Source organism: Scleropages formosus, chromosome 8 (assembly GCF_900964775.1).
Source record: "Scleropages formosus chromosome 8, fSclFor1.1, whole genome shotgun sequence".
Taxonomy (NCBI): domain Eukaryota; kingdom Metazoa; phylum Chordata; class Actinopteri; order Osteoglossiformes; family Osteoglossidae; genus Scleropages; species Scleropages formosus.
Window position 1 is genome coordinate 15,911,702 of NC_041813.1, and position 27,872 is coordinate 15,939,573.

At 47.6% G+C, this 27,872-nt stretch overlaps 1 protein-coding gene across 7 annotated transcripts in view; it reads right to left on the reverse strand.

The window, feature by feature from the left end:
- Window positions 1-6,920: 6,920 nt before the first annotated feature.
- The window catches only part of olfm2a (olfactomedin 2a), a 34,644-nt gene continuing 13,692 nt past the window's right edge, over window positions 6,921-27,872 (reverse strand). The window contains exons 1-6 of one of the 7 annotated variants that reach the window (XM_018754784.2): window positions 23,542-23,763; window positions 16,793-16,945; window positions 13,220-13,375; window positions 10,945-11,164; window positions 9,266-9,372; window positions 6,921-7,827 (exon numbers count right to left, since the gene is read on the reverse strand). In XM_018754784.2, the coding sequence (XP_018610300.1) occupies window positions 7,153-7,827; window positions 9,266-9,372; window positions 10,945-11,164; window positions 13,220-13,375; window positions 16,793-16,843 (1,209 nt within the window). In that variant the 5' untranslated portion in view covers window positions 16,844-16,945; window positions 23,542-23,763 and the 3' untranslated portion in view covers window positions 6,921-7,152. Of the gene's footprint in view, window positions 7,828-9,265; window positions 9,373-10,944; window positions 11,165-13,219; window positions 13,376-16,792; window positions 16,946-19,876; window positions 19,893-23,541; window positions 23,765-24,745; window positions 25,554-27,872 lie in introns of those variants that run through there. The other 6 variants (XM_018754786.2, XM_018754787.2, XM_018754785.2 and 3 more) reach the window with 6 other exon arrangements.

The following is a 27,872-nucleotide window of genomic DNA, read 5'->3' on the forward strand; positions in this document are numbered from 1 at the left end:
CAAGACACTTCACGCACCCATAATTACACAAAGCCCTGCCTGCTCTTGCGATGTGCTAAAGCACACAGCTGTAGTTGTGTGCTTTTCTTCATACCTGTGCACAGGAAACAAGATAACATTCTGTCCTCTCTGTGGAAAGACTGTCTGATCACAATTGGCCCACAGTTAAAAACAGCTTATTTCTTTTCTCAGTAAAGAACAGTGCTTGTCATTAGAACACAAACAACAATTCCTTTCTGGCCTAAGACGTTGTCCCTCGTGCAGGTGGCTCTGCTTTCAACGTGTTGTAGATTGAGGCCTCTGTGATGGAGACAGTCTGTAGACATGACTGTAGACACAGTCATTCAGCAAACGTGAGGAACGCTGCCCTCTGGTCACCTGGTCACTCCCGTCCTACCTGTTGCAGTCTCTGACGCTCATTCACAGACACAGTCACAAACATTTTCCTGCTGACTGCCGGTCAAAATGGCTGATCGTTCACTGGCTAATGCTCACCCTGACTTTGGTCTGACAGTCGCAATAACTGCTGGATGCGAAAGTGAACCCCGTATTCATAACATACCGGTCACTTGCAGACTGCTGGCTACTTCTTCCCTTCAGGACCTATCAGTTACCCTTAGGTGCACATAAAGTAGCGTAGGAAAGCATAGCATGAAGGGGAGAATATGGTGTGAGGTTGTTATTGTAATTCAGTGGGAGTAGCTATGAAACAGCTGGCAAATGCTCAGCTGACAAGGTGTCCATGCTAATTGCTCACTTTGTTCCTGCTGTCATGACAAGCATTGTTTATCTATCACTGGGATGCAATTAGGGTCTACTTGAGTGTGTGTGTGTGTGTGTGTCGGGGGGGGGCTGTCTGTTGTGTTTAAGAGTTTACACATACATAACAGAAACACTTGTACATATACGTACACATTCACACACACACACACACACACACACACGCACTGTTACCATAGATTCCTACTCGTAAGACAGAGACGTCTTCCACAGTTAGATGCGCTTTCGTCAAAGCACCGCTAATGTTCTGAACAAAGATGATGATGACCTACAAGGAGAATTAAACTGAACTCCACTACTGAGGTTAATAACAGCGTCTCTCTGAAGTTGCTGTGCTGATGGCACTACTTTGATCATAGTAATTGAACAAATTCCACAAAGAGTAGGACAGAAGCGTAACAGAGGCCTTCAATCAACTCCCTTTCATTCAGCTTCCTCTTCATTGGGCCACATCTGAACGGAACCCGGGCTGCAGTCCTCTCTCTCAGGAAACCTTGTTCTCCCCCCATTGTGGACACTGGTCATTCCCATCATACAGCTCCTGTTCACGCCACTCACTTGTATTTTACGGTCCACACACCGAGATGACTTACTGGACCAGCAGAGGGTCTTGTCAACTAACACTTGACTTCAACTTCTGAAATTACATTGGGAAAGGAGACTCCAACCAGTACCTCCTGTTGGATCGCCAGAAGACAAATACTGACTGACGCACTGCACCTCTCTGTTAACACGGAGATACATGCTGGCACCGGTGGCCCAGTCCTTCACAGTGAAACCTTGCAGTCGCAATGAAGCGCAGAGCATCAAGACAACCTGGGCAGAAAATAAACAGCCCTTGGCTTTGACCCAAACAACCCAAGTTTAATTGTACCTCACAAATCACAGTAATGAGCTGAAGTCTGGGAGCCATAGAGTGTGGTGATTATGTCAGAGACATAATCAAAAGGCCAATCAACAGCACGAGACATCAGGGAGAAGAGCAGAGCAGTAGTCGCTCTTTCTCCTCCTTCTTCTCCTCTGTCCTCTATCCTGTTCCATCACCCTCCTGGCCCTCAAAAGCCAAAATATGATGCACCAATCTCAATTTGAAGAGGGTGAATTAACCCGGGCACATTTTCATGAGCGCAGGCCTGTAATTGACGCTTCAGATTACCGAGGTACGGAACAGCTGTCCGGACACGCACTCATGCGGAAGTCTTAATTAAGGAGCATGGCACTCTGGGTCAGGAATGGCACAGCACCAGGTGGTGTGTCCTGTTTCTATTTACAACCACCGTACATCTCTTCTGATGGGTCAATGATGAATATCTGTGTTTCAAGGGCTCAAATGAGGCGAGAGGATGCGCATCGGGGTGCGTGCCTCATCTGGAGCCACTCCTCGGGTTTCCCTTCATCTGTGTTTTCTCCTCTTCTTTAGTCACTGATGTCTGTAACCAGCCCTCCCATCTCCCATTGTCTCTGCAAGGCTACAATTATTTGCAGTCCCCTCCTTGCCATCATTCATTATTCATTTGATAGCTATCAGCCTCCTGTGCGGAACTGTTGAGGGTCTGTTCAAGGTCAGATGCTGGAAAGGGGTCCTTTCGGTGCAAACCCAGCGCTTCGCAGTGAAAGAAAACCGTCCACAGGCGCCCAAGGGCGCCAGGTAACACAAAGATGAGGACAAAATAGTCGTTTACACCGATCTCACAAATTCCACATAATAAGCCTGACGTCTGTGCCAATGAAACTAGAACTTCGCTATGTCAACAAAATAAATGAAAAGGAAAAACAAAAGATGGAGAACTAAGAACAGAACTGTCTCTTTTAAATCTTTGTCCATTTATTCATTATCAGTAATAGCTTGTGAATTGCCGGGTGGCAGTGGTCTTAAACCTGTCCTGGAAACATTGGGTGTGAGGCAGGGTACACCCTGGACAGGAACCCTGTTCACTGCAGGGCAATCATATACGTGTTCACTCTCATATACACAGTCTAGTTTACTTTTCTAACTTAAACTAAAGAAAACTGGTGCTCCGATGAGTCGCTATTTTCTATCGTCTTTTAGTTAAAAGAAAACGGGCGGGAATTTTTTTTCCACAACCCTATGCTACTTAATGAAATTACTTCATTAAACTTATTAGCATACAGAGTGCAACATATATACAGACACATATACACATAACCAAAGATAAGTACTGAATAAATAACTTACTTACCTATCCAAACTGGATTGCATGGATCGTCTGAGAACTGACAACTATGAAATAACTTCATTTGCTACTGCTGTTTCAGCTAAACCCAGTTTATTATATCACACTCTGTCAGTGGGGTGTTTTGATGCATTTTTTCAGAGAAACGAGGCAGGAAACCCATTCAAGATAAAATACATCCCATAAAGTATATTTTCCACTTGTTTTGGCAAGTTATATATTAACATGAAATTTTATGAATAATGTATAAATCTTGATATTTGAGAACTGGACTGAGCAATGATGGTTGGGGTGTATAATCCTCTCTGCTTGCTGTGCATCCCAGTTTGAGTGTGTGTTTGTATAATCCCATCCAGACTTGTGCCCATGTTTAATTAAACCCTTTAATTAAAGCTCATTTTCAGTTCAGTGTGAATTTAGAACCGGTAATTACCTTGCTCAGAGTGTTGCATCTTCGTCTTTAATCTTACAGTGTTAGTCATTTACTCTGGGAGTCAACACACTGAAAGGGTAAGAGACACAGTTCTCATACACAGTGGACACGGAAGTGACACAGAGCAGCAACACAGGGAGCTCCAACACTGTAATAACACTACAGCAAGTCCGTGTGAGACCCTGTACGGTATAAAGAAAACCCAAAGCTAATGCTCAAAGCAAAACTTCATGCAATGATGCTTTATGGTACCATGGTTTCCTTGCACTTTGAGCGATGATACTTGAAGCAGAAACATTTTTTTTTACTTTCATTAATTTAGCAGACACTTTTCTTCAAACTTGGAAGCGACTTCCAATGAACACTATGTAGTGTTGTCAGCCCATACCTTATTTACCCAAGATGACTTACACTGTTAGATATTTTTAAAAAATTGTAGGAAGGTGATCAGGATTAGTCTATCCTGAGCTTTATTGCATCTACTCGTACGATGAACATCGGTGCATAAAGTGGAAGGAAACAAACTAGGTTTAATTAAGAATGACATGACTGCAACTATGTCTCTCTTTCTCCTAATGTAACGTATAACTTGTATTTTCTTTGAGATGTATGTCACTTTGGAGAAAAGCATCTGCTAAATGAATAAATGTAGATACACTACTTAGAATGAGTCACTCATCCACCTACCAGTGAAACACACTTTCTCTCTGTTACTCTCTCACACACACACACACACACACACACACACACACACACACACACACACACACACACACACACACACACACACACACACACACACACACACACAGTCATTTTAGAGTCAACAATCCACCTGAATATGTCTTTTTGAACTCAGAAGAGAAGTTTTACAGGACAGCTGGTGGTGGTGTGGTTAGCACTACTGCCTTTGGACCCCAAAGTTGCAAGTTCAAGCCTCATCTCTGGCTGTAGTACCCTTGAGCAAGGTACTTACCTTAAATTGCTCCACTAAAATTACCCAGCTGTATAAATGGGTAAACAATTCTAATCTTAACACTGTAAGCTGCTTTGGAAAAAAGTGTCAGCTAAATGAGTAAATGTAAGTTACTCCAGCATCTCCATATGGTACATGGAGAAGCAATGTGTATGGCCAGCTAGAAAGAGAGGGCCTACACTGGTGATGTGCTGTGGGTGTGACAGCATTTTAATGGTGGTGCTCATCTCAGTGTGTATGAAAGACACAAGGTCATGGCATTTATGAGCTCTGATGGGGTATAAATCATGTTCCCTCCAATGTTTGGCAAGAGACCCATATCTGTTTGCCATACTGATCCTCTAAGAGAGATTTTAATGGGCTGCTTTATCTCCCAAGGTTAGACCCACTCATGTTCCTATTTACCTGGATTACGACGACTGCTGAGATTCCTCCTTATACCTGGATTACCGCTGCTGAGATCGCTCCTGTGACCTGGATTATGACCACTGAGATCTCTTCTGCGACTTGGAGCACTCCCTGTTTCTGGCAGACACAGGGAAAGGATGTGAATAGGAAGAAGACATCTGAACATTTTTCACTCAGGTCAAGTGGTTTTATTCTCAGATTTTACATTTACATTAAAATGAATAGTTTTGACTAAAAAATAAAGAAATAGATAAATCCACAAATTGTTCAATGCAACAGTTCATTCTGACAAGGCATCTGAGCTGAATGCAACCATTTGCACAGACAGTTTTTGCTTTAAAATACATATTTTTTGGGACTGATAACATTTTTTTCAGAATACTCTAGAATCATTTCATTCAGTCAAAAAATTCTCTGTGGTCACAGTATAGTCTCATGTTGTCAGTGTACTGCAGTTTGGGAGACAAGTGTTCTGCTATTAGTATCAATTATTAATTTTAAATGTGATTGTTTTGACAGTCCTGTTAAATTCACACTAAAAAGAATGTAATGAACACTTGGGCATATTAACATCACTGGTAAAATATGAAGATCAAAGACAATACCCTATTCAACTGATGGAGATGAACTGGCCAAGTCTTCGGCAAACATGAAGTCCCATGATGCACTGCTCCTCTGCTCACAAAGTTCTGATTCTCTGTTTTCATAGGATGTTCTGCCCATTCAAGGATAAAAGAAAACGCCCAAAACCCTCATTGCACCACAAGATCCTAATCACATATGGCACATGTGTGATGGGATTGGAACTAAAGGTTGTCACAATGTACATTCCTGCTTCCTTTGGACTTCTGGGAAGCTGGAGGACTTCCTAGTGGATTATAGTGTAGCTTTTGCTCATATTCCTAGCTTTGACCACGAGGGTATCTTTGTCACCTGGGCTGCATATGGAGGTCAGAAAGCACCTTGAAATGGCAGTCTGCTGTTTACTCATTCCATTTCCGCTCTCTTCACTGATGTTCTACAAGCTGCCTTAGATAAGGGTAGAACAGACAAACATATACACGCATAAATGAACGAATGATGCAAGCGAAGCGAGCTGCACATGCGTATGTGGAACATTCATATGAGTATTAAAAACACAAATCACATTATCCACTCAGTCCATACTGGTTTGTGGAATGTGTTCATAGGGAATGAAGGAGGAGGAGAGCAAGAGAACAGAGAAGAGTGAAGCGCTGCAGAATCCATCCACACAAACGTCGGCTGGCCCTCTCTCTCCATTTTAATCATCATTTGGCCTTCAACTACTTTAATCATGGTCTGGCCTTCGACTACTGTCACATCATTTATGTGTCTGTAATCCCCACCAACCGTTTTTCTTCACCCATCTGTCCTCACACTGTGCAGAGGCAAACCCATCTGAATCCAGTCCCATTCCATTACCTTTTTTTCTTCCACCTTCTGCATTGTCCACTACCCATCCCACCTCCACCTTCTCCCATCTAAACCATCTTCCTGACCTCCATCTTTCCCCACTCCATTGTCTCCCATTTCTAGTACCCATCCATTCCCACCTTCAACTCTTCACCACCCTTATCTCCTTCCTTTCCTCTGCAGCACCATATTTCTCCTCTCCCCACCTTTCATTCCTCCCGTTTCTCTGTAGTCTTCACACATTTCTCCTCCCCTCTGCTCACCTGCACCCTTTTCCCTACCACCTGGCTCCTCCACTTCTCCCCCTTCCTACCATCATTTCCTCTACACCCTTCATCCCCTCTGCAAGGCTGAAGTGGATTTTATCTGTAAACATCTCAGGGATCGTAATATTGAGCCGTGGCATTAGACCACCTTCTTCACAAAGGCAGAGTTGGGTCTCCGTAATGTGGTCAGCTATTCAGAGAGAAAGACATTCTGACCACAAGCTCAGGCCAGCAGCCATGGCAAATAAAAGTGTGTTTGCATAACTCTCGCAGCTTTCCTGGCAGACCAGAGAAAATTAAATGGTTTTAAAAAGCAGGGAGAAAAAGGTTTGCAAAACAGATGTTGTTTGTAGCCTCCTGGACAAATCTGAAGTCATTAGTTCAGGCAACTGTCACGTGACAGACGCGAGAAACAGAGAACCAACTCTAAAATGGCAAAGGCTGACGTTTATTTCTGTTCACAAATAAAAGAACCATGCGCATCATCACAAAGAGGAAAAGAACAGTATCCCTTTACTGGCCGCACAGCTTGTTGCTTCTGCCTGTATCTAATAGCACTCTATGAAGACTGAAATGTTAGAAAAAGTCTTACACAACTGGAGTTCCCTATTTATTTTTGCCTTTTCGCTCCCCTTTTCCTTGCAGTTTCAGCAAAGAGTGCTAGTCTCCTGAGGAGTTGATGACGTGGAATAGCGTGATGTTGTACAGCACCTGATGCCCGTTATTCCAGGTGTAGAGCACTCTCTCACGGGGGTTGTAGTCCAACATGGAGATGTGAGAGTACTGATTGTGGAAGGGGATGTCTGTGTATTCGTAGCTTGAGGAGTTGGTGTAATAGGCGAAGTAGATCTTGGCGCCAGCCAGGTGGGAGTTGGTGACATAGAGCGTGCCACAGATCATGAAGGCCTCACCGGCGCTGCGCTTGGGAAAGCCCGTGTCCCAGCTTTGCAGTACTTCCAGTGTCTGCGGCTCAAGTCGGCTAATGACGATGTTACCCGCGTTGGGAATAGTGGTGTAGACGGCCCACAGCCCACTTTCGTCTGCCATCAGGTCAATGTCTGAAGAGCCCCCCCAGGAGTATGGGAAGGTGTTGTTGTATCCAGCTCCACCCAGGCTGCGCTGGACCAACACACTACGCGAGCGGAAGTGGTACTTGATGATGATGTTGCTCTGGTACTTGTTGTAGTAGAGCGACCCGTTGTAGACTACGTGACCTGTACCTGCCCAAGGGTGCGGCAGGAGGTGCTGCACGAAGTTCTGGCCCTTGACAAAATCGCTGAGGGTATGGTATTCCAGAACGCGTCGGCCCTTGTAGTAGCCGTCCATGGACCAGACCTGCGAGGCAGAGAAAGGCCTTCATTTCAAGGAATGACAGCCAACCCCAAGAAACACGGAACAGGGCAGGAAAGACTGTGTACAGTCATGGGTGGTCAGCTCATCTCAAATACATCTTAAAGGGCACTATTGCACATTACAGTCTGGGATTAGGGGAAATTCAGAACCAACTACCCCCCCTCCACCCCCCTGGAAATGGCTGTGAGAGGAAGTCATAGTGCAAGAAGACAAGCCATGCAACAAAGACGCTTACAGAGTTGAGGAATTTATAGATCACAATACTTTTAAATAAAGTTCTGAATGAATACACAAGCCAAATGAGCGAAAGTCAAGCAAAGGTCAAGCAGTTGGTCGAACACAAATGTTAATGAAATCCCTGTGGGATTTCGGGGACTCTGAAAAGCAGTCAATTATATATGAAGAAAATGGTATTTTCAGTACTTGCTACCAGTTGCACAATCCTCAAGAGGTTATTAAAGAAACAAAACACCAAATAAAAACAACAATATAAGTAGCAGCCATCGTAACCAACCCCATGGGGATTCAAATTATAGTCAAACCTAGGAAATTCCTCTACTGATCACAGAAAGAACTTTGTCTAGCTTATTAAGCTGGATTCACATTATATGACTCATTTTTGTTGATATGGTTGGCTGCAATGAAAAAAAAACTGCATTTCTCTGCAGGCATAAAGTGAACACTGCAATGAAACAAAAGGAAAGGATAAAAGCAGTGAAATTTCAGCTGAGCTCTGGTCAAGCTCTGGTCATCCAAGCCCACTACTGTTTGTGTTAAAAACGGCAAGGCGCGATTCTGCACCTTATGCAGCCTTTCCCCTGAGCTCTAATCCTTGCTCAGCCTCATCATTATTCTACCACAATCGCCCTGTTCTCCAGGCTTGCAGGTCTCGGGCAGCTGGGGAAATAGCTCTCTAATGGGACGACGCAATGTGGCAGGGGCCAGCGCCGCCACCTCCCCCTCACAGCCTCCATCCCTAGCGGTTAGGCCGTGGGTAATTAGAAAGATGATTGGGGAAACTTTTGTCAAAACAAGCCGTTAATTTCCGGCCTTACGGGGGGGCGGTAATTAATCATCGTGGCCTCTTGTGACAAGACTGTTGTGCACCTCAGATGGAGGGGGATAAAGAGGTGGGGAAAGGGGGGGTTACTCAGGATGGAGCCAGACAGAGGAGGCGGAAATGGAAGTTATTGGTGAAACTTTCTATGGAGGTGTGAAAATCGTCTTTATTATAAAAAAAAGCTTGGTAAAAGGCTGGAAAGGTTATTTTTACAGATGCACAAAGGTACCCTTAGTGTGAATTATTCTTACACACACGATATGTTTAAAAAAAAAAAAAAAAGAAAGAAAAAAAAAGGTACAGCATCTATAATTAAAAACGGGTGAGAGGCACAGGAAAATGGTGCAGGTGGTATCTCACCCTGTTGTCTGAGCTGGGGATCATGGTGTCGGTCATCCAGGAGCCGAACCGCGAGCCTGAGGCCCGTATGGTAATGGGGTTACTCACGCCGGTCAGCTTCCCGCAGCCTGTAGGGGAGGACACAGGGCTCTGTTCCTCATGTGCCTCAGAGAAGTTTCCCAGATCAAAAAGCCCCACAGCATTCCCAGGAGCTCTCAAACAGATTTTTTTTTTTTTTGTTGATAAATCGTCAGTTCTGAGATGTTCATAATCTATAAATAATTAAATCCCTGCTGTGGATACACATCTGCAGTTTCATTCTACTTTTCAAAACTCTTTACATGTCTGAGTCACGTTCAGAAATATGAGCGCAGCAAGTTACGCTGCTGTTCCATGGCACTGCTGGGGCTGAGAACACACTCAGAATTCTTAGGATTTTATTGATCAGAACCTGATCTAATTAACGTGAAAAGCAGTGCAGCGATACACAGGTCGATTACACACAAAAAGACCCTCAGGTGTGCTGAAAGTAAGGGTTCTGTAACACTAATATCCTACTTTGGTTCATTTCATGCCCAAAGATGGCATATCGCACACTGGAAGAGAACATTAAAAATATTTTGTAATTAGAAATGTGTTAAGTCGCATTAGAAGTCAGGGATGCTTTTTACTTTTCCGTGTCACCTGAAATCAATAAAAGGAAAACAAAAGTGCATACAACCTGATATAACGGTTCTTTTAGCATTTTTAACTGTAGATAAAAGACAAAACAGGGTGTTGGTTCATGTTGAGGAGGCTGAAAACTCAGTGGACCATGAACAAGAAACCATCAGAGATTCTTCTCAATGGCAGAAATATGAGGGCAGCAGAAATACAGGACAGATGACACTTCACACTCAAGGACATTGCCTCCTAGTCATTCTCCCGCCAGATCCTGTTACTGGACCTCACATTTCTGTAAGAAGCTGAAAGTTCAACTTAAATTGCATAGATGTTAAACACCCCGTACAGGGGTTCATTTATACGTTTGCTGGGGTCACTCCCTAGGAGGATCATGCTGTAGTGCATTCTCTTCTCTACTACACCGCATTGCCTCACCCATGTAAAATCTCCACCCCTGTGCCATCCATCATCGGGAACATTGTTCTTAGACCCTGCGAGTCTACATTTTCATCTAATAGAACCACTTTGGGATTAACTTCCTCCCACTGGAAACACGCTTGTGCTGGATCTCTTTACCCATACCCAACATAAGTGGAGGTTTGAGTTTTTACATGGAAAACCAAATCCATGAAGTCTCTGGGATTTCACTGTCAGGAGACAAGAAGTGAGAAATGGGGTGTCAGCCTCTGGTATGAGCTTTTAGCGTTAAGTAAAATGTAATCTCAGTTACTGTCCTCAAAAGACTTAAGGGTGAAAACAGCTTGCCCGGACTCTCCCAAAACCAAACTGCCAAGGCCTTGACTTTCAGACACGATGCATCAGCCCCGGGTTGGACCACAGTCCTGCTCTCCGGTGGGTCTGGGGTTCGAGTCCCGCTTGGGGTGCCTTGCGACGGACTGGCGTCCCGTCCTGGGTGTGTCCCCTCCCCCTCCGGCCTTACGCCCTGTGTTGCCGGGTAGGCTCCGGTTCCCCGCGACCCCGTATGGGACAAGCGGTTCCGAAAATGTGTGTATCAGCCCCCGTGCTCCCGCTCATACCCAGTTTCTGCATGCAGGACTGCAGCCTCGTCTCCAGAAGAAGCACTCGCTGGCGGAGCTCCTCGTAGTCATAAGCTCCCATCTCCTCCTGGATGGCCATGAGCACCAGTGACAGGTTGCGCACCTCCTCCTTCAGCCGCACAATCATGCGTGCGTCTGCCTTGTACTGCTCCAGCACAGGCAACAGAGGGAGCAGCTGGGTTACCTTGTCCTTCAGCTCCTGGAGCCAGCATTGCAGAAATGGAAGAGAGTGTTTCGAGAGGAGGGAAAAAAAGGGAAAACAACCACACAAGGTAACATATACTCCTGACACCACTAACACTGCCCTCTGCTGGACTGGAGGCCGAACTGCCAAGCACAGCACTTTTTCTTCAGGAAAAAACGGACAAGAAATGGAACAAGCAGTAGTCATTGTTGAAGTAATAATAAGAGAAATAACAAAAATTCTAAAGTAAAGATTCTCACAATGATATGATGAGTCCTGCCAAAGTCGCCTGCCCCAGACAGATGAGTCATTCGTGAGTAAACTGTTTGAACGTGGTTTACACAGAAGCTACAAAGCCCTTCTCTCACATGAATATATGAGAAAACATCAGCACAGCCGCTTCTGCAGTCTTGGGCCCTGTGATCAGTCCCTTCATCTCAGTCTCTGTATCGCTCTCTCACTAGACTGTGCACCTGAGCAAGGTATACTAGTAGAGAACATGAATGGCGGGAGAGGCGGATTCCACCTCGCTGGGGTTTATTGTAAATCTTCCGATGGAGCCGCACTCAGCTCGGTAGTGCCAGCCATAAATCTCATTTTCCCATTTTGCTGTGCGGAAATCTCGACTCGTCAATCTCCCGCCCGCCCATTGCTGGGTTTATGCGACCCACATTCATCAATCATGCAGAAGAAATAAGATACAGCCCTTTCCGCATTTTTCTTTTTGTTATATGTTCAATACTGGTCGAAACACGGGGGGGGGGGGGGGTTTCTAGAACATGCATCTCATCTAATTGAAAAGAATTGCCATTTAGAATGTCACAAAATGGCGCAGGGTCTCCAAGACACATGTGCAAGCTCTCTGCCGCAGTGGGTTATGTGATTAGCGAGCCCCTTCCCGTCCCTTTCTTGGCCTCCAACCAACTGAGGCAGCAATTCATCATTACAGAGACCTGTTTCTGCGTTATTTCAGAAATGATATAGCATGACATCTTATTTACAAAAATAACTACTGTTTTTCCCCAAAGTCTGGTTTTTAGAAAATTCTTTTCGTAACATGATTTCATTTGGCTAAATTAATTCTGATTAATGCAAGAAAATTATTCATAGTTATGGCATTCTCCCTCTCTCTCTCTCTCTCACACACACACACACACACACACACACACACACACACAATTAGGCATGCAGACGTGCAAATCACAGCAAAATATATATATACACACACACACACACACACACACACACACACACACACAGTCTTGACACAGGCACAGACACACGCATACACTCATTCAATGTTTCAGCTCAATTGAGTCATACATAGACTAGCCTCCCAGCAAAAGCAATGTAGAACCCTGAATTATTAATCCCTAGGATCCGGAGAAAGGGGAATGCTTTTTTCCCACGTGTTATAAAAGTGTGTGTGTGTGTGTGTGTGTGTGTGTGTGTGTGTGTGTGTCCTAAGTCCTAAATGATTCAAGTGTTTTTGGTTTCATTTTAATTTCAAATCTCTCATGTGACACCTCTATCTCTGAAATTAATGCGTAAGCAGAATATGTAATCTTTCCTGTTTAACAGTAATTTAAAGAGTGAATGCCCCCCTTCCTCCTGCTTCCATCCTCCATCCTGGCCCTCTTCTTGCAGGGCCTCTGGAACAGCCCGAGGAAAAGTGGACTGACCAAGCTGAGGCGAGGGATCGTGATCAATAGGTCCAAAAGGGCCGAGTCAGGAGGACCGGCGGGGGGAGACAGGCCCGCCTTGGCGCTGATGAAGAGCTATTAAGGGAACAAAGCGCTCGGATGGAGAAGACGCACGACGGTGCTCATCCTTCTCCCCGCTGAGTGCCGCTGCATCTCATTAGTAAGATGGAGAGCTGTACTTTTCCGCTCCAAAAGCCAGCCCGGACTGGAGTGTAGCACACTTGTGGACATCAGTGAGAGACAGACGTAGCTCTCCAACATACAAACAGACCAAGTACAGGAACCTGAAGGCTTCTTGGGTAGAATCAAGATATATTTCTGGTACCTGTAAGTTTTTTTGGGATAGGTACGGCTGTGAGCAAGGTACCTGAAAACTCTTGGGGTTCAGCGATCGAGGGTTTTCTGAGGCCGTCTTCAGCTTGCCATCCACCACCTTCATGAGTGCCTCCATGTTGCGAACGTACTGCAGGTCTCTGTAAGTTCTCAGATCCAGAACCTCCATTGACTGACTGATGTTCTGGACCTGTCAATCAGGACCAAAAAAAAAAAAAAAAAAAAAAAATCACAGTATGCAAGGGTGTTAGGGAAAATAGAGTGAGGTCAATGACAAGCCAACACAACACAGGCACACACACGTTCTATCTGCTGACTTCAGAGCTTATCCTATCTGCATGATCACCAGCTGTCAGGAGAAATAACAGAGCACATCGCAGACACAGTCCAACAGATGATGAGGCCCTGCTTGCCTTTAAGAGCATTCCTCAGTTGCTGGAAATGCAGGACTCCTACTTCTCCCCTTGTCAGAGGGCAAGAAGAAAGGATAAAATCGTAGCACAATGAATGGCTCTGCCTGCCACTCAGCACTTTCTGGGGACTTTTTAATTAAAGCTCGTTAACACCATGGACCGAGCAGAAAGCGCAGCATTCCACTTGGCTTCCCTTCACTCCAAGGATGGCAGAGTTCACTTCAACGTGCCCTCTGCTGACACTTCCCTTTCTGTCTCCCCACACGCATGAGTTGTCCAAGATGTGCACCGCAGGAGTCGAGGCTTCCTAAGCAGGAAGCATTGGGCCAGTGGGACATTATGGTTCTGGTACGGTTTTGGTGTGTGAGTCAGAGTGCGAGTTCATCTAGAGAAGGCACCAGCTCCAGCTCCAGGCCCAGCGACTGAAGTTGCTCCATTGGAACAGCGGCTCTGTTTAGCGGAGCCTCTTCTCACGCAAAATGCAGGTCCAGCTCTGTCACTCTGCCTCTAGAATACTGCTGGTGTCACTGGTCTTTTTTCCTCCGTGTCAAGCTGTTTCTGTGTCACTGCCTCTCCCTCTGCTCTGTCAGACTGCTACTCTGTCCGATCTGTCCTGCCGCCCCTAACTCACCCATCCTGCTGTCTGTAACTCATCTAACTCACCCGTGTCACCGTTTCTAACTCATCCCCCCAGCAATCTGATCAACATCCAGGGCCCATTTCTTCAGTCAGCTCCCGATTAACAAAACCAAGAGGGAACTTCTCTGTTCTCCCCCCCCCCCCCCCCCCTTTTTAATGCAACATTAATTTTTTTCTGCTCCTCAATTTAGATTTTTCCATACCCACTTCAAAAAACAGCAGAGCACGACGGAGGATTAACTTCCTTGGAGTCAGGTGTCTTTTTTGAAGTCAACAGAGACCCTCAATTCCCTCAGTTCTTTGGGAGGCATGTAATGTGGTGTAAGCGTGAAGAGAAGTGTAGTCGGCTGGCTGGACGCCAAACCCTGTGTGTCACCATGGATTGGGAATCAGTAGCCATGTTGTATGATGATCTAGGACCACCTTATCAGCCCCCAGAGGCCCCCACGGCACAAGTGTGTGAGTCCTCCGCTGCTATTTCCGTTAAAGAGCACAGATTCCAGAATATTCCACAAACTCTTCTCAGTGTGAAGGTGTTTGCACGACCCTGCTAAAGATATGATTTGTTTCTTATTATTTATTCCTGACAGGGGGCGCGGTGGCGCAGTGGGTTTGACCGGGTCCTCCTCTCCGGTGGGTCTGGGGTTCGAGTCCTGCTTGGGGTGCCTTGCGATTGACTGGCGTCCCGTCCTGGGTGTGTCCCCTCCCCCTCCGGCTTTACGCCGTGTTAGGCTCCGGCTCCTGTGACCCAGTATGGGACAAGCAGTTTCAGAAAATGTGTGTATGTATGTATGTATTTATTGCTGTGTGTGTGCACCATATTCCTTTCTCCCAGGAGGAGTTGATTTATGAATTCTTCTTTGTAACGGGAGGATAATGTAGCCTCCATGTCTCGTATGGTTAATATGGAGGTTCTTCAGGGAAGGTGCTGTCAGTGTAATTGCTTGTCTAGAGAAATGCTGGCCTCTATCAGAGTGCATGACAGACGTGTGTTGTGTGTGTGTGTGTGTGTGTTGTAGTGAGAGAAGGGAAGTCAGTGTGTGTATGACACAGACTAGGGAAATCTGTGTGTGTGTGTGTGCGTGCGTGCATGCATGTGTGTGGTAGTCTCCGCCAGGTAGTGACAGCTTGTGTGAGAGTTGGGGGTAGAGAGCGTCCTGGCAGGTCAGCTTCCCCATTAGTGTGTTTTATTTTAAGAAACGCAATTATTCCCTCCACCATACCATGGGAGTGGGAGGAAGGGACATGGGAGAGAGAGAGAGAGAGAGAGAGAGAGGGAGGGAGACACACAGAGAGACAGGGACAGAGAGAGACCGAGACAGTGCTTAAATGTGCACTTAAACATACAGGTATTCAATTAGTAGTGACTGTCATATTAAAATAAAATTTAATAAACATGTTTCAAATTCCCGAATCTTACATTCATGAAGTGAATGCAGGACACAGGTCATCGCATTGCGTTCTATACATACAGCTATGGCTCCTGAACTGGTCCCGGCAAGCTAAAACAAGGTGAAATATGGTGCAATAGAAATACAGATCTAAATTAGGAAAATAGAGTCCTCCTTTAAATTCAGCCTCAAATAAGAGGATTTATTTTGCAGCTGTCTGCCATTCAGAACATATTCAAAAGCTAACATTCAGAAATCTGGTCCCAAAATGAGGTAATGAGGGAATTACAGATGTACTACAAAAAAAATGGGAAGAATATTATTCATTTTTACAGCGGAAACGCACATTTGAAATCGTGTAGGAGGATGCATGCAATTAATAAGATCTGTGTTAGTTTCTTCAAGGCCAATAATATATTTAAAAGGTTTTGCAGGAACATGAATTTAACGATGAAGTGCTCACAAGTAAAGTCTGCTGATTCTCACATGCTGTAACGCCATTCACGTTTTAAAAGTTTGCGTTCAGTGAGGGATATTTCTGTGGATGTCCGCATCTCGCCCAAGGTGTATCAATCTTCCTTAAATCCCAAATCCGCTTAATCCAACAAAATCGTCTTGACGAGATGTAATCTCAAGATGATCTCATAGTCAATTTCCCCATGGGATTTTTTTTCCCAGGCATTTGTACCGAGAAACACACGATGCATGCCTAAAAACGTCCCTCTCCTCCCCTCTCCTCCCTCCTTCAGGTCTCGGTGCAGAAGGCAAATGAAAGCATGTTATGTGATTATCATCGTTCTCTAAAGGCTCTCTGGTTATTACTGCGTCAGAGGGCCCGTCTTAGACCTTGGCATGTGTGAAAGAGACTCTGAATATATTCGTGTGTGTGCGCGCGCGCGCGTTTGCAGACAGCTTGCAGACGGTTTCTGTCGCTTTTATGGATTTGAAATTATTTCACTTTTCATTGCTCTTTTTCGCTGTAAGGGTTACACTTGACAGAGTTGTAAAGCCTCCATGAAAACCCAGTTTTCTGTGCATATTTAGGACACGGCCTCTTTTTGAGCTGTTTCCACACAGCGTCTCAGCGCATGACCGGGCACCCTGATAGCGAGGAACATCCGGGCCGCCCAGGCAGAGCGAGCCTCATCTACGGACGTCGCTCACCTGTTCCATGAGCTGGCGCAGCTGCTTGCTCCGGGGGTCACGGTTGCACATGTTCTGGGCCGGCGCGACCACGGTGCAGATGCACTTCCCGTCGGCGTCCTGGGCGGAGCTGTAAATCTGCCAGCCCTCCTCGGGGCTCGGGTACAGTGCCTGCTGGGTGAGAAAGCCAGGGGGCACACAGTCAGAGGGAACCACAGAAAAGCGGGGAGATCAGCAGAACAGAACAAATCTTGGTACGGATCTAGGCCCAAGCTGACTCGACAGGGCAGAGGAGCGTAGTCGCAGCAGGGATCTTATCGGGACCTGCAGAGTTCAGAAGGCACCAGCAAATCTGGCTACAGCACCTGGCTCTACACGACCACAGACTGATCAAGGAAGCAAAACAGGACAAAAAGTGCAGCTCATACCTTGGCAGCACCCTGTGAGGCAGAGCGCTCACCCGACATCGAACATTTCGGGATGACGCACAGTTGCCGCGATACTCGTTCCACCATCGTTCCCGCTGAAGGGAGAAGCACGCGCCAAGAACTCTCTGGCCGGGAAACAGGAAACAGGCCGCATTTGGAGCGCAGCGACCGCCGAGCGCCAACCGGCACCTTCGCAGGGGGACGAAGCCTGCGGTACATGTTTGGAGCTAGGAAGAAACCCACAGGGTGCGCCGAATGTCATCGCTGGAGGAAGTGCCGCTAATTATCTTTTAATTAATAATTACCCTGAGGTCGATTCTGAAGTGACGACCAAGGCCTCATGCGTAGGGATTAAAGGAAAGACCTTCAAAGAGGTTTGCGCACAGGCCCGTGCAGGAGGGGATGGGGCCACCGGAAGGTTCCCTCAAAGAGCAAGACACAGCGGGGCCGTGTTGGGCAGAGGTTCCCTACTTATTGAAGTGCTGCTGACCAGTTACCTCATTCAAAGCTCATTTGTCCCGAGTTTCCTTGAAATTATTTCTCGGTGGAATTTCCTCCTCATCCGGAAATAAGAACGTCTCATCGCTTTAAATCGGTCGCTTTTGTCCGCATTCCGAGTCTCCTGCGGAAGGTCAGGAGTCACAGCGAACAGGTTCAGGATCTCGGCAGCGTGCAGCTGAACGAGCGGTCAGGTGTGAAGTTATCAAAGGACGTTACAACGGTTCTGCTTCTCCCATCATCCTTGCCTATAATCAAGCAGAACGAAATCCATCAAAAAACCATCTGCCTGCTTATTTCCTCGTCGTGCTCTCTCTCCGTTTAATTCCAGTCTGTCTTCAATATGAACGGATGTCTATCGTCGAGTTGGCACTGCCAAAGTGACTGTGCGGCAATAACGGTGGAGCGGTCCACTGACCTCAGCGCACCACAGCACCGTGGAGGCAGCCAGCATACCCTTTAGAAGCGGAAAAGACAACGGGCGCCATTTCAAGCGAGAACGAGCAAAGAACGCAAACAATATGGATGACGAACACATTTCTTTTCGCACCTGTCAGTACAGCCAAAGGGATAAACGCCATCACACGAACAGCCCCTACACACACACACACACACACACACACACACACATACACAAGGAAGCCCACCAGCCATTTCAGATATCTGTACGTTTCCATAGAAATCTCATCCACTCGAGTTTGAAAACAGACGCACAACAATTTCGACATAATAGTTCCAAAACCATTTCCTGAGCATGTCAAAAACCTTTTGAAACCACGTTGGCTACGCCATCGTGACCTGTTGAAAACATTTCCAGCAGGGATGTTTACCTGGCCCTGAAGGAACTTGAAAAGTGTGTGCCTGTGATTCATTGCTTCCTAGTACACGGAGGTCAGACCTGTTGATGCAAACAATAATTTTCCTCGAGCAATTTGCGGCCGTATTTTTCTCTAAACATTCTTGATCCGGCGCCTATCAGCGAGATGATAAACAAATAAGCTGCATGAGTACAAACACAAAAAGCAGACGATAACGCCATCCACCAACTGTTTTTTTTTTTTAAGCTCTCGCCCCAACAGAATTTTATTCAGTTTTTAACCAGTGCTGGTTTCCCATACCACATGGAGTACTGGTGCCTTTAAAGCATTCATCTTAAACTACACACATACACACACACACACACATTTTCAGAACCGCTTGTCCCTTACGGGGTCACGGGGAACCGGAGCCTACCCGGCAACACAGGGCGTAAGGCCGGAGGGGGAAGGGGACACACCCAGGACGGGACGCCAGTCCGCCGCAAGGCACCCCAAGCGGGACTTGAACCCCAGACCCACCGGAGAGCAGGACTGCAGTCCAACCCACATCTTAAACTACTTGATAAGAAATCCAGCCATTTTAAGTGTTAAACTGTAAATCTGTGTAAATGGTAAATGAGAAGCACTGTGGATTACCGTGACTGTAGCACAGCCCGGTACGCAAATAAACAAAAAAGCAGCCGTCAACACGCCGCTTCCTTGGTCTCAGGAAGCCTGACCGATGCCAGCAAAAGGCAGTGCGGCTCACACATCCATTCATGAATTTTTCATAAATGTTGAAGCTGCAGTATGCTATGCGATGCCTGAGACTCAACACAGGCCCTAATGAAATTCATCTAATTTCATTCTGCTGTAATTCCAAAACATCTCCACCTAACAACCTGAGACACAAGTACAAAGCAAAGACCCATGAGCAAAGATGGACTCCTTCAGTTTTAGCTGCCGGAAGAGTCTGGAGAGCAATGAATGCTGGAGGGCTTCTTCTGCGCAGGGGTTTGGCTCCTTGACGGACGCGTGGAACCAACGAGGCGGACCAGAAGAAAGCAAGTCGAGCTGAGGAACCGAAACTCATTTAAAGAATGTATGGAATAGAGGTGGGCAGAGACAGCACGGTTAGTCAGACTTGTGGTTGCTGGCGCTCGGCAGCTTAATAAAGCGTTTCTAGGAACCCTGTGCCCCCTTGTCAATAATGAATGGGGGTGTTTGACCAGCGGGGGCAGGATCATGGACAGTCAACTGCAAGTCTGAGCTCCCACCCCAGAATAACAGTGGCAGTGAAAACACTCGACTGCGGGGGGATCGAAAATCAATTGGGCTTCCCAAAATACAATTCCTGTTGGTTTTTGAAACTCCCACCTGACCTTTGCTGGGAGCTCTCCCATCCCCCATCTCTTTGCCTGCAGGTGGAGTTACCGCTCCGCTGTCCCACACTGCCGCAATCCCCCAGCCATCAATCAGTCAGCGCCGGAGGCAGAAGGCATAGCGCTGAGAAATGCACAGGTCCATGATTAGTTTTACTTCCAGGCACAAGGAGCAGCTCGTGGATGACAAACATCAATAGCAGGAGGGGGTGAGGGGCAGAACAGCTTTGATACACAAAATGTTTTAAATTCTCCTTATTATGCTCATGCGTAAAATTAATCTGTGCGGGTGTATGTCATGTCAACTTCTCCACCATCTACTCGCACAGGAATTTAGCGCTGTTGGATGAAGGCTAGGCATCCGTATCCACGGTAGGTCATGACTTACTCCTCCAGACACTACTTGCATTATTCCAGCATTGTTATTTCTTCTTCGTTTCTAATCCTGGCAGATGCTGTAACACAGATTAAGATGGCGAGGTAGGATTCAGAAGGACAGGAAAGCCGGACACGACCAGGTGTACCTGGAACCAGATGAGCTAACGTGTTATTGACCGCTGGCTAAAAGACACCCAAAGAATCAGGGAGTAGGGGCTCCCCGAACAGCTGGAAACACAGATCACCAAATGGGAAAAGTGTTGCAATTTCCTAGCCGTCCTCCTGCGCACCTTAAAGACCGTTATCGGAAATGAGCAACACGGTAACACGGTGGGGGCCCTGACCTCGTCCAAACCGCACGAGCGGATTACGGCACACCTATCTGTGCTCACGCCCCTGTAACGACAAAGACCGCAGAGCTGCCGACAGGAATCCTCACGCCGCTCTCCCGCTCTCGGCTGAAGTGTCCTCTTCAGCATCATCGATGAGCCTGGCGCTAGATCCCCCTGGCCCCTCCTACCCCCGTGGGGCAGGCTTCTGGCCCCTGTCCCGCTCTGAGCCCTCAGAAGCTTAATGGAGCTTTTACCTGAACCCTTTCCAATCACTTAACAGCTGCGAGTCATTAAAAAGCTCAAATTAACCGATTTACGTTTGATTAACTAATCATGGCGGGATGGGGATTTCTCAGAGATAACCCAGAGCTGTGGATGGGGTGCTGGTTCGGATCAACCCTGTCATTCTTGAGCCACGTGACCCACGGCATGGGGCACATTGGAGCAGCCGACTGCAGCTCCCTCCCGATTGGAGCGTCCAGCAGCCCCGACAGAAACGGCTGCCATTCGTCTCTAGGAATGAGCTTTTCACCGTATTTCATTACCCCTGAGCCGAAGGTAAAGGCTGTAAAGCGGGAATAAATCTGGAAGCTCTCACTCTCAGGACGGATGTGGAGGACAAAGTGTTCGTTACAGCTGCACAACAGCAGCCATTTGTCTCTCCAGGAAATGAGTGCTTCTCCCTCACAAACAGGTCTCCGCAGCGTTAAGGAAAGCCACTGCTTTTCATTCCTTCTTCTATTTTGAAAGATCGGGCCTGAATCCCAGCAGAGCACAGCAAGTGACGAGAATCCCCACCCCATCGAGCTCACACACACACCATGGGCTCACACTGCTCTCCACATGGCGTTCGGATTCCTCATCTCCTCGGTCCAGTATGTTTGTAAATATTTCTCTCTCAATGAATGTTTCAGAAGACGGAAGACCCGGGGACAGCCTGAATAATAAATAAGGCCGGTGGTCAAGCATTGTGAAAACAGGTCCTGACCGAATATACACACTAGTCAGATGCTACACACACAGAGTACCTGCGACGCATCGGTGACGTAGTGCCACCCCTTTTTTTGTGCACGGTTGACAGACGCGCTCTACGCCGACTGTTGGTCACTCCATGCGTGCTACACAAGGTCCCCTGGAGAAAATGTTATGACAGTTACATATTGCACTGTGCGTATCACTGACTCTCAACGAAATGCCCAGGAGAGTTAAGGATTGCGTTGCCATGGAGATGAACTCGGAATCGGGTTCCGCTAAGGGGGCCGAGAAGAGCAGTTTGTTTGGTTAAGCAACTGCCTCTGGAGTTAGAGTGGGGGCGGGTATGGTCAATAACTGTCCTGCACCTCCTACACTGTCATTAAGTAATAACAACGCATTAGGATATACACTACTTCTATACATTGGCAAAAATATTTGAGCTTCTCATCAATAGGCTGCACAACTTTTGTAGTGTGTTCATGTGTATAGGAGGACTGTCCTCAGTCTGCGTGTGCCGTCTGCCTCCGTTTCTCAGCCCCGGACCCTGTTGCTTTCTGTCCTCTTCCCTCCATCTGCCATTCCTTCATGAACGAAAGGAGGTCCGTGGCCCGGGGTATCTGACAGCTGCCTGCAGATGCGCAAACAGACACGCGGTACACGCAAACACACGCCAACCTGTCTGTCACAAACCATGTTTCGCAAAGGCTTGAGCTAAAAATTGAATCCTTTGCTAGAACCTTGAGTGTCTTGCCGCGCGCGTGTGTGTGGGCACACTCCAGGAGGCGATTGTGCTTCTGTTTTGGGGGCTGTGGGAGGTTGGGGGGCTGCACTGCTGGGCTCCCCGGGAGACCTCCTTCTGTTTGTGTGGGCAGGGCAAGCGGAGGATGAGAGGAAGACGAGCAGAGCTGAGTGCTTTCATGACACTGCGAGTCCTCCTCAAGGGATCTGCGGCCGAGACTTCATGAACTAATGCACGAGACACCCTCTGCACCAGAGTTGCATATCAAGCGTGTGTGTGTGTGTGTGTGTGTGTGTGTGTGTGTGTGTGTGTGTGTGTGTGTGTGTGTCCGAACGTGAATGGAATTGACAGCACGGTCCCAGCATGGTGCCCACAGCTGCCCACGACAGTGACGAATCCTCCAGCGGCCATGAAGGTGAAGGGGAATCCTAGCGTTCCGTTTTTGCTCCGAACGCCGCTCTGCAATCACGGACGAATACCATCGCCACGGCGATGGGATCAGATGGTGGACGGCGAGGGATGCAGACCAAGTGAAGCACGTTGAAATTGTAGCTCAGAGCTGTGTGAACACTGCGGTGAACATGCATGGGTCATCACTGTGCTCGCTACCCACAACATGCCAACGTGATGGCAGCGGGAGGGAGCGTAACGGGGGGGGTCACAAACGCACACCGCATTTACGAGCGCACGTCTCCACCGATAGGAGCGTGTGAGAATTCCCTCCAAGCGTGTCTCTACGCAAGTTTGTTCACGTGCCTAAATGCAAGTCCGTGCGAGTACGAGGGCCCTCCGTGTGCCGGGGGCGAAAACCCGCACCTCTCGGCTCACTTCACGGCAAAACGAACGATTTTCTGCGCCAAAGGAGTCCGCTTCCTCTCGCTCGTTCCCACTGCTGTCGATACAGATTAGACCTTTTAGAAAACAAAGATCGACTCCGAGCACGTTTGAACTCGGCCGATAAACGCGTGTTCTTCCGCCACCTGTTGTGCCCGCGGATCCTCTGCCTGTTCCACAAACGGAATGACAGCGGATATTAGCAGGTGGAAATGAAATCGTAGGTCGGTACGGAGACGAAAGGCGAAACACGAGGTGTAATTCGGGGGCGTCGGGCTCTTTTTTCGAGGCCCTGAGGGCGCGCCGCCACTTCTCCCTTAAGCTCGGCTCTGCCGCCGCACTTAACATTGTGACGGCGAGTCGCTTTGCACACCGATTAAAACATAATGCGGAGGAGGGGTTCTCACCTGGGCTGTAGTGAGCGCACACCCAGCGCTGGATACTGGTGCTGCAGTGTGACCCCACCCACAGCTCGCGTGAGCGCCGAGACCGTCACAGTCGTCTCCCTGTCCATCCGAGACACTTTCCACAGTGAACCGCCTCGCCCCGGATGACAGGAGCTGTAGCTCATCCCCGTCACAGAGGGAGACCTTCGAGTAGGTTGACCGTGTGAGATGAGGCCAAACACGGAGATCTCCTCGGGCTGACATCCCTAGAAGCGAGGCGAGAACTACTCACCTGTTCAAACTGATGCCTCTCTCACACGCTGTCGGAAGCGAACAGCGACCTCTCCGTGTTCAACGGCTCCCAGGATCACGTCTAAGAGCGTAATAATTTTATTTCTCACCGCAATCTCCGCGTGAAGCTACATCCGCGTTAGCCGTAGTCTCCCTGGAGAAAAAACGGACTCCTCTACCTTGGTGGCCCGTGATGTAACGGAACTCCAGATCACGTTCCGGGAGAGACGCTAAAAATACGCACCGATAAATTAGATCAAGTCGAGCCCTTCAATGGCACCCTTCAGTCCCACCGTGGATTGGAATCTGCTTCTTCATAATTCACTGTGACAGCAAATGCAGTCACTTCTTTCCGTTTTGCTCTGCGCGCGCACACACACACACACACACACACACACACACACAAGCTGCAGGGTTACCGTCACCCACACACCTCCATGGAAAAATTCAGCTGAATGTGGACCACTTTAGGTCTCCGTCTGTACAAGCACACAGCATCCTTCTGCCCACCAGCCGCGCACAGACAGTGAACGAGCGCAACGCCCACCACAGAGGTGGACCTGTCATCACCAGCAGCCCGGGGTGAAGAAACTGTATAACAGGGTAAACAACCATATGCAGGTGCCTTCGCTACCAGCCAGAGTGCCGCTCTGACTGAGGATCTGTTTTAGAGCCGCTCTCCATCTGGTATCGTTCTGTGGATATGGGAGAGCTCCGGCTGCCCAGTCCAACGCCCTACATCTTCAGCACCCGGAGGAACCCCCAAGGGACACTGGGACTGGGCCGGAGGGGTCGGCCAGCAGGGAGCAAAGCCAATAGGGTCGGAACCCGGAACCCTCTCAGCAGTGCCTCTTTGACCTCCCACGGTCTTGTCCCAGTTCCAGCCCGCCCGCGCAATCGCTTGTCAAGAAGGAAGAGAGAGGGGTGTACGCACACTCACGATTTTCTCCGAGGTGCCCCCTCGGGAGATGGTGGTCCCGTTGAGGCCCACCAGGGACGGCAGCGTCTGGGACATCCAGTTGGTCACCATGGCCATGGTGCTGAGCACAGCTCCAATCTTCAGCAGCGGCACGGTCATGTCTCCGCTCCTGCCCCGCGCCCCCGGCAGCCCGGGGGGGTCGTCCCTGCCCCCTGCGCCAACGGCCCCGCGACGGCAAAGTGACCAGATCGGAGACGGCTTCCTCTGCAGGGACTTCCCTTCCGCAGCTGTCCCAGAGCTCAGTCGCGTGCGCAAGGGGTTTGAGGGGACAGGGAGAAGTCGTCTACTCCAGCAGCGTAGCGCCACACCGCTTCGTCCGCGAGACTGCCAGTGCCTCGCTCACTCGCTCGCTCTCCCTCGCCCAGCTCGCTCATTCTCGCTCGCTCCCCCTTCAGCACAACGAGCTGCACATTGGCTCCCCCCTCCACTTGCGCCCTCCCTTGCTCGCCCTTAGCCACGCCTTCGCTCTCTCTCTGCCGCTCTCCGTCTGGCAGACGGTCTGCTTTCGAGTTGGTCATTATCGTTTCCACCGACATCCTGCGAGGCAAACGCAAGTGAGAGAGCTTACGAGAACGCACACACCACACCAGCGAGCACAAGTACGCAGAAACGAAAAGTAACGCAGCCTTCGCAGGACATGGACGGAGTTCAGTGCAAACCTTTTCTTAGGACCTCTGCTCATTTACACGACTTGCGCCAGTGCATTCGCCACTGAGAACTGCTTACGATTGTCCTGACTGACAGCTGTCAGTTACACAACAAGCCCCACCCCCTTATCAGACAGACTCCACCCAGTTCTGGGAGATCCCTTTCACGGCCACCAGGAGCAGCGACAGCCTGGATTGTGGACAGAGGCACACAAGTGTGAGAACATACAAGCTGATGAGGGGGGGGAAAAAAAGAGAAGGCGATCCTCAGGTCTCCCTGTCAAGCGTCAGCCAGAATAAAAACAAAATTTTTCATATGTTTCCACTTCTAATAATAACCACAGGGCTGCCGCCGGTTATGGCAGCCTCCCTCAGTAAACCTGACGTGAGTCATCATAACTCATACACTATGTTGCAAATTGCTAATGATGCAAGTATACTGATGTGGAGTCGCAGGTCAGAAATAAAAAACAAACCCCAAATAGCGCAGTTTCACATCATGTCATTTTCATGTCCAAATGCCTAAAAGGGGACAAGCCATGAGGGGCGGGGGGGGGCAACTCAGTCCTGGTCCCCAAGTTCACCAGGTTTCCTGCTGAAATCTCTTAGAGCGGTGCATCAAATCTGCTGTCACCTCTTCTATGGAATGAGACAGACTCAGGTGATAATAACCAAACATTACTCTCTAGCTGGTAAGTGGAAACTAAAGTGAACTCCGCATAGCTGCTTTACTGGGTATTCAGTCATTTAGTGTCACACTATGAATCTATGCATGCACTTCTTAAACATGAGAACTGTATGTTTTCTGAATAAACGTAGTTCGGATCTAGTTATATCTCTACGTATTCAGAATTATTAAAACTCAGAGGAAAAACTAGTCAAAGAGTAAACATATATGCTGATCCAACGTAAAGTTATATTTGAACGTACTTTTTCAATTTATCAACGAAGCTGCAAGCTCCCGACATTGTTCACTTTGCCTCTTTGAATCAAACGCAATACCATACAACCTTTCTGAAAGTAATAAGAGATTAAATGCAAGTGATGCTATCCATCAAATTAGACCAGTTTTGAACCATGAAAGTTCATAATCTTTCACAAGACTGAATTTATCAACCGCGTTTAATTCTTCACTAAAAACAATTTCAGAGACGGCACCCTTCCAAATTCTCAATAAATTCACAGTGCGGTCGACGGGCTGCTTCTGCACCAAATATGATTGAATTTTGGCCTTTTACATTGAACATTCGAACACTGTAAAATATAGATTTTTTTGTGTAGCAGCACCCCCGGGATGGTAATAGACCTGTGATTGTTTTGTAAATCTAATAATATTACTGTCACATTGTATTTGGCAGATAACTGAACTTTATTTGAATAGATTTTAATCCCAAACGCAACAAAAAAATCCAACACAAACCCATTTTGCAATGTGATTCTGGTGTAATACCCTACTTTCTGAGTCTCCCATTTTTTCAAATTATTTTAAAGAACACGCTACTGACAATGCTAAATTGCTAGGAAGAAAAAAAAAAAAAAAAAAAAAAAAAAAAACTTTTCACGGATCATCTTAAGTATTGAACAGCAAACATGGCCTTTGTATTTACAGCATGTAGAGAAATCTAAATGATCTTATGGTTACAAAGGAAAGAAATATGATTTTTCTATTAAAAAAATATATTAAAAATAGCTATCTTGGCCATAAACCTTGGTTTTCACATATGTGCTATTTTGGAGATTGTGGCTGATTTCATTCAGTCCAATAATACTGGTGAACTTTTAAATGAACATCTTTTGACAAATGAAGAACAGCCTTCCTGAAATCCAGGGATGTCTCTTTTTCAGTACTGCAGCGCCCCCGAGTGGCCGCGAGGCAGCACTGCAGCTGAGGGCCTGTAACTACACTGTTGGCTTGTCTGACCGAAACACACACCTGTAATTTGGCCTCTCGCCCAGTGACCACCTCCAGGCACACACTGGGGTGGGTTTTGCGCTCAGATCCTTGTGTTGAGGCTGCGTCTAGACAAATGTAGTCCGCGGAGCGCATTCATGCAAGCAGTGGCAGGAAACAAAAGCTGTGCTCCGGTCCTCGAGGACTTACCGCTCTTAATCGGAACGGAACAATTCTATGCACATGAAAATAAGAACTCGCAGCACGTTAAACCCCAACGAAAAGCACACCTTCTACTCACAAAAGCTGGCGCTGGAGGGGACACACCCAGGACGGGACGCCAGTCCATCGCAAGGTACCCCAAGCAGGATTCGAACCCCAGACCCACTGGAGAGCAGGCCCTGGGCAAACCCGCTGCGCCACCGTGCCCCTCTGCTGCCTGATTAGTGTTGATCATTTCTATAGAGGCATGTTTTACGAGAACAGCCCTGCCATCACACCAGTACCTGTATCTATACTATACCTGCCATTTACCACAATGCTC